General features: G+C 42.2%; 1 protein-coding gene across 4 annotated transcripts in view; it reads right to left on the reverse strand.

Moving 5' to 3' along the window:
• The window catches only part of ntng2a (netrin g2a), a 74,443-nt gene that overhangs the window by 2,612 nt on the left and 55,118 nt on the right, over nucleotides 1-16,713 (reverse strand). The window contains exons 7-12 of one of the 4 annotated variants that reach the window (XM_090237068.1): nucleotides 6,393-6,479; nucleotides 5,935-6,090; nucleotides 3,334-4,101; nucleotides 2,632-2,697; nucleotides 1,533-1,604; nucleotides 116-283 (exon numbers count right to left, since the gene is read on the reverse strand). In XM_090237068.1, coding sequence (XP_090093194.1) covers nucleotides 116-283; nucleotides 1,533-1,604; nucleotides 2,632-2,697; nucleotides 3,334-4,101; nucleotides 5,935-6,090; nucleotides 6,393-6,479 — 1,317 coding nt within the window. Of the gene's footprint in view, nucleotides 1-115; nucleotides 284-1,532; nucleotides 1,605-2,405; nucleotides 2,698-3,333; nucleotides 4,102-5,934; nucleotides 6,091-6,392; nucleotides 6,480-16,713 lie in introns of those variants that run through there. The other 3 variants (XM_090237066.1, XM_090237067.1, XM_021605360.3) reach the window with 3 other exon arrangements.

The raw sequence follows: 16,713 nt of genomic DNA on the forward strand, positions 1-16,713 counted from the left end.
GTGATTCGTAGGGATTGAGGGTAATACACAATGTCTTGTTTTGCCTTTATCAAACATTTTCCACTGTGCATATCATTGTGTAATGTACATTAAGGAACTGATGAGAGGTCCTGACCTATACAAACGTTGTCATCGTCCAGCTCGGCAGAGATATTCCGGAAGTATCCCAGTCGACAGTGCTGACAGTTCTGCCCCCTAGTGTTGTGTTTGCAGCTGACACAAGTCACGATGTTGATAAAGTCAATATAACTGCAGCGGTTCGAGTGGCCATAGCACTCACAGTCTGACAAGGGGAAAGAGCGGAGTAGGGTTAGTGGAGGAGGAGGAGGAGGAGGAATGGTCCAATTCAAACAATTCAAACTCAGAGGTAGCACTCAAAGTTATTCACTCTACACTCTTAGAAAAATGTTTCCAAACGGGTTATTTGGCTGTCCCCATAGGAGAACCCTTTTTGGTTCCATGTAGAACCCTTTTGGGTTCCATGTAGAACCCACTGTGGAAAGGGTTCTATATTCAACCCAAAAGGGTTAGACCTGCAACTAAAAAAAGGTTATTCAAAGGGTTCACCTATGGGGACAGCCGAAGAACCCTTCAAGGTTCTAGATAGCAAATGTATTTCTAAGTGCACAACTTAACTGTTTCACTCATTATACAAAAGCCAAATGGATAAGACATAGCAGGATCCATAGGCCTGAATTATGCTTCAGTGGTTCAGAAACCACTTCCTGACTTTGTGGCCCCATGGGAAATCCATTGACCTCAATAAGTCAAAATCTGCATTATTTAACCAGCTAACGATCCGGCCTCAATACTGTACATTGATTTACAGAGGTGTAACGTAATTAATGGTAGCGCAAATACACCAAATAAGTTGTTTCAATTTTGTCTGCATTACAGTCTTGATCAATTGATCGTCATAATGGAGCTTATTATGCATTACCAGTTTGTTCCATTATACTACAAGAAGCTAAATAATGCTACATTTACAAGGAGATTTAGATTATGGTTTAGTTGTTTAATCAGGCATCATGTTACATCTCTTTGTTTAGAGGGGATTCATTATTGACATGTTATTTTGAAGATGCTGCTGGTGCAATATGAAGACCTGCTGTGCCACAGAGTAGAGCAGTGGGACGGGGGGACGGGGGGACGGGGGGGGGGGCAAGAACAGCTTATCAAATATGAATGGGCCAATTACCCTACAGTTTGTTGAAAGAATGGCCACTGTCTCACAAATGAATCCACAGTTAAACAGACATCCACACTAATCACATTACGCAATCAGTGGAAACATAGACGCTATAGGTTGTGAGATTTCCTTAAGTTCACAATAAAAAGGAACGACAGTATTACTAAAATGGAACGGAAATTAGTTGCTTACCTTATGAAACAAACAGAACACCAAAATGCAACAAAGAAACGCATGGAAACAACAAAAGATGAATGAATGAAGGAAAATAATTGGCAAACTTTGGCCATTTTTCCACAGTTGTCTTGTCCAAACAGATCTAATGCGGGAAATGATTTCTTACCTTGAAACTGGATGTATGCAACCTCAGACTGGCTGTATTTGGACCCACCAGGAATCAACAGTTTGACAACCGCTTGAGAAATAAAGCATATATTTAACTGAGTTATAGCTAATACTAACATGCCCATGTGAACACGCCTCTACTACGTAGTCGCTGAAATATAATGACCACTAAAATCAAAATGTCTGCCAAACACAAGAGGTTACGACTTGCTAATAGTGAGTCACTGTCAGACATCTCACAGGATTCACAGACAAAGACAGCATACAATCCATAAATAGTTATCAACCATGTAAATCTACCCATTAACACAAAGCATTGTGCATTACAGCGTTCAGTAATTAACAAAGTATAGCTATTTACTGCTCTACCAGAACAACATCTCATTCCCAAACAGACAATCCACCTCACCAGCAGTAAGAGGCCTTACTAGGGATGTGTATATTAGGGAACGCAATGGAAAAAAAGTGTACCGGTAATGTTTCTATACAACTGAAAACAAAAATTAGCTTCAGTCTGTTTTCTTCAGTTTTAGTGCCTAATGAACACCACCCTGAAGTGATAGTAATCACAGTCCAAAGTTAGTTTTCAATACTGGTTCATCTCCGGCTGATGAGTGGAGTCTAAGTGGTGACAGAATCACCCACACAATACTATGTGGCCCCTTCTGTAACATGTCAACAACAAAAATACATTAGGTTTCATACACACACACACACACACACACACACACACACACACACACACACACAACTCCTAATGCATGTTAGCAGCCTGGTGCTTTGAGTCAATAGCCTCATGAAACCATGGATCAGGCATCTTACTGGGACATGGGCTCAGCCCAAAAAATGTCTCAATGCTTTTCTACTCCTATTTTGTCCATCAATTATCTATTTGCACTCTGACCCCCCAGTGGGGATGTTTTCCTATAGCAACCAGGCGACTAACACGTTAACTTCAACCCCATTGCTGAGTCACCGTGAGTGGGTTCAGGGATTTCAAAATGGATGGTTACCGACACCGCTACAAACTGACAGGCTAATGATAGCAGAATTAGCATACAGTACAAACACTACTAGACTACTGTTGATCAATATACCTTTCTTTGTCTCTTTCTTTTTCACCTTCCCTTTGCTTTCCCATTTGGCTTCAGTTTTGGGGGTAACTATGTACACCAGAGAGATTGTGAGAGATCAGAATAAATAGCAACTTCAAACTGTTTACTCATTCTTTATTAGTGTCGAATGAACCTTTAGGTATTATCCCCCCAACTATTTGATGAAGCCATTAAGGCAACACCCTGTATGAAGGTCATAACACCTTACTGACACGACTGCATATTAGCAGCATATAGACTGCATGCACGACTGCATATTAGCAGCATATAGACTGCATGCACGACTGCATATTAGCAGCATATAGACTGCATGCACGACTGCATATTAGCAGCATATAGACTGCATGCACGACTGCATATTAGCAGCATATAGACTGCATGCACGACTGCATATTAGCAGCATATAGACTGCATGCACGACTGCATATTAGCAGCATATAGACTGCATGCACGACTGCATATTAGCAGCATATAGACTGCATGCACGACTGCATATTAGCAGCATATAGACTGCATGCACGACTGCATATTAGCAGCATATAGACTGCATGCACAACTGCATATTAGAGTATCATTTTCTTCATTCTAAATGTGGTTCCTTCAATATTTGCAGTGTTACCATAGTTTACTGATGGAATATGTATAAACTTATAAATGGAAGAAAAAATATATATCACAATGTACCTGTTTCCTGTTTAACATTTTCTTCTTTATTTTCCCCTTTCTCACTATCCCCAGTATCAGGAGCTGGATCACCTGAATCTGGAGCTGGATCACCTGAATCAGGAGCTGGATCAACTGAGTCAGGAGCTTGATCAATTGTGTCAGGAAATGGGGTTGCTGAAGATGAGTCTGGAGCTGTAGTAACTACATCAGGGGCCTGGATAGGATCATCAGATGTTAAGGTATCTGTGTCAGGGGATGGAACAGCTGCATCAACCAGTGCCCGGGAAAGAGGTTCAGGTGCTGAAGTAACGGTGTCGGGAGGTGGAGGAACTGCTCCTGGTATTGAAATAGCTCCAACAGATGTTGAGATAAGTCCATCAGATGCTGAAGTAGCCACGTCAGAGGTGAGTGTATCTCCATTAGATGCTGGAATAAATGTAGCAGATACTGAGGTATCAGCATCAGGTGCAGAGGTAAATCCATTTTTTAGTGGTGTTACTATATCAAATACTGGAGTAACTGTGTCCGATGTCAGAAAGGGCACACCAGATGTCGAAGTGAATTCATCAGATGCTGAAGTAATGGTGCCAGAAGTTGTGGTAAATATGTCAGATGTTGGAGTCACTGTGTAAAATATTGTAGTACTGGTGTCAGATGTTGTGGGACTGGTGTCAGAAGTCACTGTGTAAGAAGTTGTCATTGTGCTGTCTAATGTTTGAGTAAATCCATCTGATGTTGGAATGGTTGCATCAAATGTGACGTCAGCTGCTTCAGATGATTGAGTAACTGCAATTGTGTACAGAAAAATCATGAGTTGTCAAGACGGCATACTAACCACTATATCTATAATATATTGATGTTGGCTCGCTGGCATTGTCCAGTGACATTACCAACTGTTCCCCCATTTCAGTCAGTATCAGTAGAAATGGAATACCCCATGCCCTGATATCATCACTCCATTGCATCTGCCCTGTGGCCCAACCTCAGGCACAGTGTTCTGTGCCTCCATCCTGTTATGGTTTCATGTATGTATCTATCTCCACGGGCTCCATAATTTTGCCTGTTTTGGTCTCCCTTACCATGACCGGTCTTCTCTCGGCTTGTGAAATATTTAGCAGCTGTTCATTCAATTGTTATTCAGAAATAGATCAGAAATGCTTGAACTTTGACCCCCAGCACAGTAATGCTGGCTCAACCTTGTGCTCCAGAAAGAGATGATGTTACACAATGATAGCGTATTTCATGATTTATCGCCCCTGGCTGTTGATTGTGTCCAGTGGCAGCACTTTCCCTGTACGGTGTGAGGTATAGCACCGGCTGGGCGGGCAGCAAACAATGCACCGGTGGGTGCACACAATGCACCGGTGGATGCACACAATGCACCGGTGGATGCACACAATGCACCGGTGGATGCACACAATGCACACAATGCACCGGTGGATGCACACAATGCACCGGTGGATGCACACAATGCACCGGTGGATGCACACAATGCACCGGTGGATATAATCAGACCCTTGCTAAGCAGGAGGTAGGTGCTAAGGGGGCAACAAACAGAATGGCCATTTGATTTAAAAGTAAAATGCCACAAAGCACTTTGGTGTTGTTTTTATTGCAGGTGATTGGAAACGTTCTGTTGCATTCTCTTTCCTATCAAACATTCCCAAGGGAATCAAAGTAGCTACATTCATCTGTGTTCTAGAAATCCCTGGGATAAGATCAACATGCTGCCAGTTCCTGAGAAATAGTGAGCCTGCTGGGTATTTAATCTTCCAAACAAGAGAGTAGAAAACACCTGGCCAACTTCTCACCTTCAGTATTTACAAACTGTCACTGTCAAAATAGACAAAAAACAGCATAGAATGATAGAGTTACCTTATCATCATTGGTCCTGTCAAAGTATGCATTCCATACTCTCCAAACTCCCCTATTCCCTCCCACTGTCTCTTTATATCTGGGGGTTACAAATGTGGGCTCTGTACAGTGAGTAAAAAAACAAGCCTCTGTTCTAATACTCACTCAGCATCTGAGGGACACAACTAAGTGTAAGCTAGTAGCTGACACAAGACAGGAACCCCTGAAGTGTAAATACCCTAGCACATGGAGATGTTAACAGAGCAGCATCATGGCCCACATACCGTATCGTGCCTTAAGGACTACTTTAGCCCAGTAATCATGTTTAATCTCTTTACCCCAGTGCAACCTACGGGGAGATTAAGGCACTCTATGGCCTCCAGCAGTCGTGATCCACACTGAAAGAGGTTAATGGGTGTAAATAGGGGGTCTACAGGCTTCTTTGAGTTTTCTCTGACAAACAGTGAGGATTTTTGATCCTCTTGCCTGTCACTCTTACACATCTGTTTCAAGTGAGGCGTGTTTCGCTATCCTTATAGTCCCAAACATTTGTAAAATGTACTAAATGATAGGTCATAGAAAAATCTGTGACTATCAGTAGGTCCAAGGTGGATGCATTGCAAGAATAGTCTAACCAATATTCACACTTTTGGATCTATAAACAATATCAAAAAGACATTTACAGAAAAAAGGTGTCAAAGCTAATGTAGTGTAAGGGTGCAAGGTCAGAGGTCAGGGATTCCTCCGGTGTATCTGGGTACTTACCTTTCGGCTGCGCATTCACTGTGGTTGTGGGGGGTGTTACCTCCAGGGGTGGCGAGGTCACTGTGTTTAAGGATGGACTATCTGTCTGGTCGGGACTGGCAGAGACTGGCACAGTGGCTGGTATAGTGGAGGTTTGGTCAGTTGCCACAAGCAACACTTGAGGGAGTAATTGGAGAGCATTTACTGAGCCAGTAATGAGGTAGTTAGGTTGAGAGGTTTATTGTGTATTCATGAGGCAGGTATTCTTTCATTAACTTCAACAGCCACACACCAATGCTCTCCAGATGTTGTCTAACATCATATTACAGCTGCAATCCTAGTGTTTGCCTAGTGAGACTAAAAGTATCCCGACTAAAATATTTTGAATTCATATACAGTTTGAGGTGATCATACTCTATACTACTACTACTACTACTACTACTACTACGAGACGTGTGTTCATCTCACTAGTTTCCCACCTGTTGTGTCAGCGAGGGAGTCCCTGAGCTGCGTGCTGGATGTGGGACCCACCACAGTTGTCACTGTGTCAGTGATGCTGCTGGTGTCTATTTGGCACAGAAGATGATGGGGGTCATACAGTGTCTCGTAAGGGTCTGACATTTTGAAGTATTCTAACAATGAACGCTATGCTTCTAACTAAAGGTACATTGGCTGAGAGACAGAAATACAAGCACACACACAAATTAATGAACGCACATATAAAACACACACGTACATGCATGCATGCCTACACACACAATATTGGTTTCTTTGCCCTTGGCCTATAACCAAATCATGTTTTGATTATCCCCTATGTCCGATATTTCAAATCATACTAATATTATGCGTCAACGTCAACATGGTTCAGGTATAGCACTAAGCGTGGAGTCTCCCTGTAGTGTAGTGAGACGTGGCAGAGAGGAGCGACGCGCCCTCCTCCTGTAGATGGGCGCATTGGGATTCAGTGGGGCGCACTTGGAACAGTGGGAGCATTCCTGCTGTCTGGCATGCTGATGTTTTATTAACACAGAATCCCTCCCCAGTGGTTGATCATTAGCACATGGCCAAAAGGACACACTCTCAATTCAATCTTTACTTAAAAAGAGGCCCAATTATCAGCCGGGAAGAGTTAATACACACTGGGCACCAGGCACAAGCGCATATCATTAAGGAAATGTTTGTGCATGTACTTTGGGACAACTGCTGGAGCATATCTTAATAGCATCCATGTGGGGAATTCAATTCTGTTCCGCTTTCTTATGATCTGTATTTACATATCTGAATACTACTAACTAAAGTTAGTTGTTGGAAGGATTGGACCAAGGTGCAGCGTGGAAGGCGTTCATCCTATTTATTAATGTGAACCAGCTGCAAAACAAATAAAGAGTAACAAAACACATGTGCAGCTTTGTAGGGCTTAAAAGCAACAATACAAAATCAAGATCCCACAAACAACAGGTGGGAAAAGGCTGCCTAAATATGATCCCCAAATGAACACCACTACAATGTGCCATTGGTTGAATTTGTCATCGGTCATCCATAAATGCAATGAATTTCACCTTGTACATACAGTGCATTCGGAAAGTATTCAGACCCCTTGACATTTACCAGCCTTATTCTAAAAGTGAGAAAAACAATTCCTCTGCAATCTACACACAGTACCCAATAATGACGAAGTGGAAACAGGGTTTTAGAAATGTTTGCATATTAATTCAAAATTAAAAACAGAAATACCTTATTTACATAAGTTTTCAGACCCTTTGCTATGAGACTCGAAATTGAGCTCAGGTGCATCCTGTTTCCATTGAGCTGGCCACCTGGCCAAACTGAGCAATCGGGGGAGAAGGGCCTTGGTCAGGGAGGTGACCAAGAACCCGATGGTCACTCTGACAGAGTTCTAGAGTTCCTCTGTGGAGATGGGAGAATCTTCCAGAAGGACAACAATCTCCGCAGCACTCCACCATTCAGGCATTTATGGTAGAGTGGCCAGATGGAAGCCACTCCTCAGTAAAATGCAAATGATAGAACTGCTTGGAGTTTGCCAAAAGGCATCTAAAGACTCTCAGAACATGAGAAACAAGATTCTCTGGTCTGATGAAACAATATTGAACTCTTTGGCTTGAATGCCAAGTGTCACGTCTGGAGCCTGGCACCATCCCTACAGTGAAGCATGGTAGTGGCAGCGTCATGCTGTGGGGATGTTTTTCAGCAGCAGGGACTGGGAGACTAGTCAGGATCGAGGGAAAGATTAACAGAGCAAAGTACAGAGAGATCCTTGATGAAATCCTGCTCAAGAGCACTCAGGACCTCAGACTGGGGAGAAGGATCACCTTCCAACTGGACAAGGACCCTAAGCACACAGCCAAGACAACGCAGGAGTGGCTTCGGGACAAGTCTCAATGTCCTTGAGTGGCCCAGCCAGAGCCCAGACTTGAACCCGATCGATCATCTCTGGAGAGACCTGATAATAGCTGTGCAGCAAGCAAACTCCCCATCTAACCTGACAGAGCTTGAGAGGATCTGCAGAGAAGAATGGTAGAAACTCCCCAAATACATGTGTGCCAAGCTTGTAGCATCATACTCAAGAAGACTCAATGCTGTAATCGCTGCCAAAGGTGCTTCAACAAAGTACTGAGTAAACGGTCTGAATACTTGTGCAAATGTTATATTATCGTTTTTTTATTTTTAATAAATTAGTAAACATTTCTAAAAACCTGTTTTTGCTTTGTCATTATGGGGTATTCTGTGTAGTTTTAGAATAAGGCTGTAATGTAACAAAATGTGGGAAAAGTCAAGTGGTCTGAATACTTTCCAAAAGGCACTGTATTGTATAGTAAATCCTATCACAACCGTCTTGTGATTGTTTTATAGTATTAATATCTAAAAAGATTGTCCTTGGTGGGGAATGTATTGTACAGTATGCACTATTTGTGGTGAGAATGGAGGGATATAAATATTCAATCACTCATCCCTCCATCATTCCAACCTTTCTCCCTCCCGGAGACAGGGAAAGATTCTGTCATCGTGAGGAATCTCACCTTGGAGAACAACGCCGCTGTGATACAGGGATCATGTGTGGAATTAATATGATATAGAATGATACAGCCATCCTCTGTTATACCCAATCTTTAATCACCTTTAATCCTATGGTTGGGACTGACTACACACCTGGAATTGATAGGAACCCCACCAAGATCTGTATTCATAAAGCGTCTCAGAGCAGGACTGCTGATCTAGGATCAGGACCTCCCCTGTTCATAATCTTATTCATTATTTTTTTAAAGTCTAAGCTGTTGGGGGTGGTCATACTATGGATCATTTAGCTATTTGATTTAAATTTTAGGGCCTCTTTAGGTATAAATATATATATATTGAATTTGGCCTTTACTACTATAGCCCAGAGAAACGCTTTGAATAAAACATTCATAACAGTCAAAAAATAAATAAGAAACAAGGTTTTGAAGTGTTTGTCCTATATCTAGGAGATATAAGACAGCTCAGGAAATATTTACACTCCTGTTCAAAAGTTTGGAGCCACTTCGAAATGTCCTTGTTTTTGAAAGGAAAGCAATTTTTTTGTCCATTTAAAATAACATCAAATTCATCAGAAATACCGTGTAGACATTGTTAATGTTGTAAATAACTATTGTAGCTGGAAACGGCAGATTCTTTATGGAATATCTACGTAGACGTGCAGAGGCCCATTATCAGCAACCATCACTCCTGTGTTCCAATGGCCCATTATCAGCAACCATCACTCCTGTGTTCCAATGGCACATTGTGTTAGCTAATCCAAGTTTATCATTTTAAAAGTCTCAATGTCAACAGTGAAGAGGCGACTCTGGGATGCTGGCCTTCAAGGCAGAGTTGCAAAGAAAAAGCCATATCTCAGACTGGCCAATAAAAAGAAAAGATTAAGATGGGCAAAAGAACACAGACACTGGACAGAGGAACTCTGTCTAGAAGGCCAGCATCCCGGAGTCGCCCCTTCACTGTTGACGTTGAGACTGGTGTTTTACGGGTACTATTTAATGAAGCTGCCAGTTGAGGACTTGTGAGGCGTCTGTTTCTCAAACTAGACACTCTAATGTACTTGTCCTCTTGCTCAGTTGTGCCTCCCACTCCTCTTTCTATTGTGGTTAGTGCCAGTTTGCGCTGTTCTGTGAAGGGAGAAGTACACAGCGTTGTACGAGATCTTCAGTTTCTTGGCAATTTCTCACATGGAATAGTCTTCATGTCTCAGAACAAGTATAGACTGACAAGTGTCAGAAGAAAGTTCTTTGTTTCTGGACATTTTGAGCCTGTAATCGAACCCACAAATGCTGATGCTCCAGAGATACTCAACTAGTGTAAAGAAGGCCAGTTTTATTGCTTCTTTAATCAGAACAACAGTTTTCAGCTGTGCTAACATAATTGTAAAAGGGTTTTCTATTCAATTAGTCTTTTAAAATGATAAACTTGGATTAGCTAACACAACGTGGCATTGGAACACAGGAGTGATGGTTGCTGATAATGGGCCTTTGTACCCCTATGCAGATATTCCATGAAAAAAAATTGCCGTTTCCAGCTACAATAGTTATTTACAACATTAACAATGTCTACACCGCATTTCTGATCAATTTGATGTTATTTTAAAGGACAAATTATTATTTTTCTTTCAAAAACAAGGACATTTCTAAGTGATATACACACATGTATACTGTATATTTTTTACACATATTTAAACCCTTTTTTGGGTAGGCACAAAACTACCTTCTATCACGTTTCAGGTAAGACCCAAGTGCAGACTGTGTTGAAGAAACAATGTTTATTACAACAGGGGCAGGCAAACGACAGGTCAAGGCAGGCAGGGGTTGGTAAAGGCACCAGACGGCAGGAAGGCTCAGGGGCAGGCAGAGAGGTCAGGCAGGCTGGCTCAGAGTTAGGACAGGCAATGGTCAAAACCAGAAGGGCGAGAAGAGAGACTAGGGAAAAGTATAAATACCCAGGGAATAAGTGAGGAAGATGGGCCACACCTGGAGGGGGGTGGAGACAAGCACAAGGACAGGTGAAACAGATCAGGACGTGACACCTTCATCCTTTAAAACTGGTTCCGGTTACCTTCAGACGACTCCCGTGACACTTGTGGAAAACGGATACCAACATCGTGAGAGTCTCCCCTTTCCATAGAGTGGTCATAATAGTTTGTAGGTGAAACCATTCGGACTCTACATACGTTTTTGTGAGAAGGTCGGATTTTCGGGATGTCTCATGGAATGACAAAACATCTCTAGCTCTGCCACCATTCACCGCAGATGCGGAAGTGAGATTTTGGCGGATGCTGTGAATTTAGACCCATCCTATTAAAAACAAAACAGGTCTCTCTAGTTCAAACTGACAGATTTTAACGGGGACTTTTTTTATTATGTTACTTACACGCAATTGACTTTAGATTTTATAATACAAATAATCCAAACTGTTCATAGATCAGCACTCCAAGTCAAGAAAACACAGCCTTTGTATTTTAACAAACAAGTGAGAATTGTCTAATGAACAAGCACGTCGAATTAATTTGGAGAAAAAAATATGACTGCCAAGCATCGTAGGTGGATGTAGAGTAGAATCTACTCTCATGCCATTAATTTTGAGCAAATTCATAATCGTCTACTGGGTACAGATGTAGTCTCTTAATTTGATCACTGTTTTGTTGCTGATAATTTTCCTGCAGAGCAGGAAATGCAAACTTGTAGTCTATTTATCAACCTCTACAAAAAATGTCCATTATAATCCACATAAAAATCAAAATTTCCTGTTGTTGCAGGATACGTTTTCTGCTGTAGCAAACTGGCTCAAACCATATGAAATCTCCCTCAGATCCTTTAACTTATTGTGTACATAATGTTGCTGCTACTGTCTCTTATGACCGAAAATAACTTCTGGACATCAGAAAAGCGATTACTCACCGCGGACTGGAAGAATCGTTTTCTTTTAACGAGTCTGACGAGAAGGATATCTTGCTTTCACTGGAATAGGTCCAGATTCACGCCTTTTGCGTGAAACTGTAACATCTTATGTTTCACCGTGACGTGGCTGAACGAAGAAATGGACAATATGGAGCTGGCTGGATTTTCCATGCACCGGCAGAACAGAGATGCTACCTCTGGTAAGACGAGGGGCGGGGGTGTGTGTCTATTTGTCAATAACAGCTGGTGCACAATGTCTAATATTAAAGAAGTCTCAAGGTATTGCTCGCCTGAGGTAGAGTACCTTATGATAAGCTGTAGACCACACTATCTACCAAGAGAGTTCTCATCTTTTACCAGCATGTCACTTGTGCAACCAGGGAAGAAGAAGAAAATCTTCTTCTTCAAATCTGACCATAATTCCCCACAGTGACTGTATGTACATACCCCAAACAGAAGCCATGGATTACAGGCAACATCCACATCAAGCTAAAGGCTAGAGCTGCCGCTTTCAAGGAGCGGGAGACTAATCCGGGCGCTTATAAGAAATCCCGCTATTCCCTCAGACATACCATCAAGCAAGCAAAAAGCGTCAATACAGGATTAAGATTGAATCCTACTACACCAGCTCTGACGCTCGTCGGATGTGGCAGGGCTTGAAAACTATTACGGACTACAAAGGGAAACCCAGACATGAGCTGCCCAGTGACGCGAGCCCACTAGATGAGCTAAATGCCTTTAATGTTTGCTTCGAGGCAAGCAACACTGAAGCATGCACAAGGGCACCAGCTGTTCTGGATGACTGTGTGATAACGATCTCGGTAGCCGATGTGAACAAAACCTTTAAACAGGTCAACATTCACAAAGCCGCTGGGCCACACGGATTACCAGGACGTGTACTCAAAGCATGCGCGGACCAACTGTCAAGTGTCTTCACTGACATTTTCAACCTCTCCTTGACCGAGTCTGTAATGCCTACATGTTTCAAGCAGACCACCATAGTCCTTGTGCCCAAGGAAGCGAAGCCATAGTCCCTGTGCCCAAGGAAGCGAAGGTAACCTGCCTAAATGATTACCGCCCCATGGCACTCATGTCGGTGGCCATGAAGTGCTTTGAGAGACTCGTCATGGCTCACATCAACAGCATCCTCCTTGACACCCTAGACCCACACCAATTGCAACTGGATCCTGGACTTCCTGATGGGCTACCCCCAGGTGGTAAGAGTAGGGGGCCTCTCAGGGGTGTGTACTTAGTCCACTCCTGTATTCCCTGTTTCACCCACGACTGCGTGGCCAAACATGACTCCAACACCATCATTAAGTTTGCTGATGACACAACAGTGGTAGGCCTGATCACCGACAACATAGAGACGGCCTATAGGGAGGAGGTCAGAGAACTGGCAGTGTGGTGCCAGGACAACAACCTCTCCCTCAATGTAAGCAAGACAAAGGAGATGATCGAAAAGCCGGACCGAACAGGCCCCCAATACATTGACGGGGCTGTAGTGGAGCGGGTCGGGTTCAAGTTCCTTGCTGTCCACATCACCACGAACTATCATGGTCCAAACATACCAAGACAGTCATGAAGAGGGTACGAAAAAACCTTTTCCCCCTCAGGAGACTGTAAAGACTTGGCATAGGCCCCCAGATCCTCCAAAGGTTCTACAGCTGCACCATTGAGAGCATCCTGACCGGTTGCATCCCCGCCTGGTATGGCAACTGCTCGGCATCTGACCGTAAGTCGATACAGAGGGTAGCGCAAACGGCCCAGTACATCACTGGGACCAAGCTTCCTGCCATCCAGGACCTATATAATAGGCGGTGTCAGAGGAAAGCCCATAAAATGTCAGAGACTCCAGACTGTTTTCTCTGCTACCGCATGGCAAGTGGTACCGGAGCGCCAAGTCGTGGAACAAAAGGCTCCTCAACAGCTTCTACCCCCAAGCCATTAGACTGCTGAACAATTCATAAAAATCGCCAAGGGACAATTTACATTGACACCCCCCTCCCCCTCTGGTACACTGCTGCTACTCACTGTTTGTTTGTTATCTATGCATAGTCACCCCACCTACATGTACAGATTACCTCAACTAGCCTGTACCCCTGCACTCTGACTCGGTACCGGTGCCCCCTGTATATAGCCTCGTTATTGTGTTCCTTTTTATTATTACTTTTTATTTTAGCCAACTTGGTAAATATGTTCTTCTTCTTGAACTGCACTGTTGGTTAAGGGCTTGTAAGTAAGCATTTCACGGTAAAGTCTACACTTGTTGTATTCGGCGCATGTGACAAATCAAGTTTGATTTGATTTGTGTCACCACAGAGAAAGGTATCAGAGCAAGGTGCTTAAAAATAAACATGGATTACCTTTCCTCTTGAGTATTGATATTGAGCATATTCCATAATTCATCAGGACAGATGGGGGGAGATAAGAAATCTTTGGACCACAAGGCTTTGTTTTTTTATAGCCCCAAAACACCAAACTGTGTGTTTTTCAAGTAATTGTATTTTCTGTAAAAACTCTCACGCTCAGCGCCTGTGAGATTTTGTCACTTCACGGCAGTAGACAGAGCCATGAGGTGGTTCCAATCTACTGAGCTGCACGCACACGCACAGACACATCAGAAATCACTAGGCCTGTATCCAGCCTGACATTATGGGAGATCCAGTTCTATGGAAGTATAATTCAGCACAAATTCTCACACGCACACACAGAAATGAATGCATACAAATACAAACAGAAATGTGCATGAATGCAAACCATCACACACACAAACACACACATACAGACACGCACAGAAAATGTTTATTACAAATAACGACATCTTTACTCCTCTGATAACACAACACACATGCAGATATGAATATGTTCTATTCTTTCCAGTATGCTATGCATCACAAACTACTGTAGTGGGGTTGGTAAAAACTATGCGTGAGATATACAACACTCATACTCAACCAGCCACTTTACTACTACAAACTAAATGACCAAGATTCATCAACTCCTCTCTTCTCCTTTGCCTTTGTGCTACGCCAACACTATAGTATACTTCCCTTTCAGCTTTGCAGTACTACACATTTCCTGGTCATCAGGAATGCACCGCGGACACATTCTACTGTATGTGCTGCTTTAGAAAATGTACTCTGGTTTAAAAGTCAATAGGAGGCAGGAGGTTGATGAGCTCTCAGGCTGTCTGCGTCTGAAATGGCACCTTGTGTCTGTCATATACCCGAGTTATAATAAGTGCGCTTAAATGGAACGTAATTGCTTTTTTAATGCGATTTTCTCTCAACGCGTAGTCTGATCTTGAACAAGCATGAGAATAGCATGCTACTCACCTCACTATTCGTTGGGGGAGGAGATCAAAGAAATGAAGGTGTGTCTACAGATACACCGTATTCTGACCTTGACTTAAATTCCCTCACAGCTCCAGCACCTTTACACACAATGAAATTATGAATAAGGTCGAGCAACCTGTTGGTTCCAAGTGGAACATCATCTACATTATTTTTTCAGATAGAAATAACACCATTCTCCATGCACTGTATTTTACAACTTGATAAGAGCTATTAATAAGACCTAGGTAAATGAGTAATCTGTTTGGATACGAGGATTGAAAATTTAGTGACAGTTGTTTTAGATCTATTTGACCATATGATCACTGGAGATTAGTCCCTGTGAAACCAGTCACATGGTGGCAAACTGAAGCATATCAACATGTCACCATTTCCACAGTGAAGGTTATAAAATGCTGGCCTTATAATTTATGAAATGTGAAATGTGGAGACTCAAGCAATAGGCTTCTGTAGCCTATCGCAAATGACAGTGTAGCACCAAACCTACCAAGTTGATTCATGATTTTTTATAAAATCACCAGACTTTTCACTGTATTTAAAAAAAAATACTAGCCATTATCAGTAGCCACCATCAATTATACCAACGTACATTTATAACTGTCACTGACTTAGTGTTAGTTTCCTTACATTTTGCATCATTCTATTACATGGTTAGTTTACCTTTCTTTCCTCTGTCACATTTGTGTGGTTGTTCCTGAGGATCGCTAGCAATAGTGGCTAACATATTACAAGTTGTGCAATAATATGAAACATTCTAACCTATTTGAGTCATTATGGAACGCAGACCATACATTGCAGTTTAAACATGGATCCTGGTGCACGGCTCACAACGACTGGACCGTTGTCATCACAGTTCCATGATTAGTGAGGATTATTAGGGTAGATTTATAGGACTACCATTCAACCCCTATTGTATGCTTTCTCCCCGTCCAATAATTCATGGACTGAACAATTGAATATGGCAGCTTTCAGGATGAATCAAACCACTATTTTTGATTCACCAATATATTTAGTGCATAAAGGCTCTCCAAATGTATTTATTTTTAATTCATAAATACTTTGCTAACCCTAAATAATATAAATATTATTTTATACATAATTTGCACATTTGAAATGTACCAATTGGTGCTGAAAAGAGAGGAATATGCATTTAGTCCTACATGGTTTCCTCTTATTGATCCGTAATATTCTGAAATATTTTCCTGTATATTTTCTAACTAAGGTAGACTACCCCATATTAAATGGATGGATTTAGATAAATGTACTGAAAACCTTATTGAATGAAAACTCCACTAAAAATTATATTGGGAGGTTTTCAGCAGTTTAATTAAATTCATTCAGAGCACGCAAGGGAACCACGCCTGCAGAGCCTGTTACGCAGCTAAAAAAGGTACGTCTGAAGACCAACTTCTGAGAAGTGCGTAGAAAAGGCGTACATTTCCTAAGTCTGAATCAGGCCCATAGTGCACTACTTTTTACCAGGGCCCATATGGTTCTGTAGT

This window comes from Oncorhynchus mykiss, chromosome 6 (genome assembly GCF_057628025.1).
Source record: "Oncorhynchus mykiss isolate SJ-2025 chromosome 6, ASM5762802v1, whole genome shotgun sequence".
NCBI classification, from domain to species: Eukaryota; Metazoa; Chordata; class Actinopteri; order Salmoniformes; family Salmonidae; genus Oncorhynchus; species Oncorhynchus mykiss.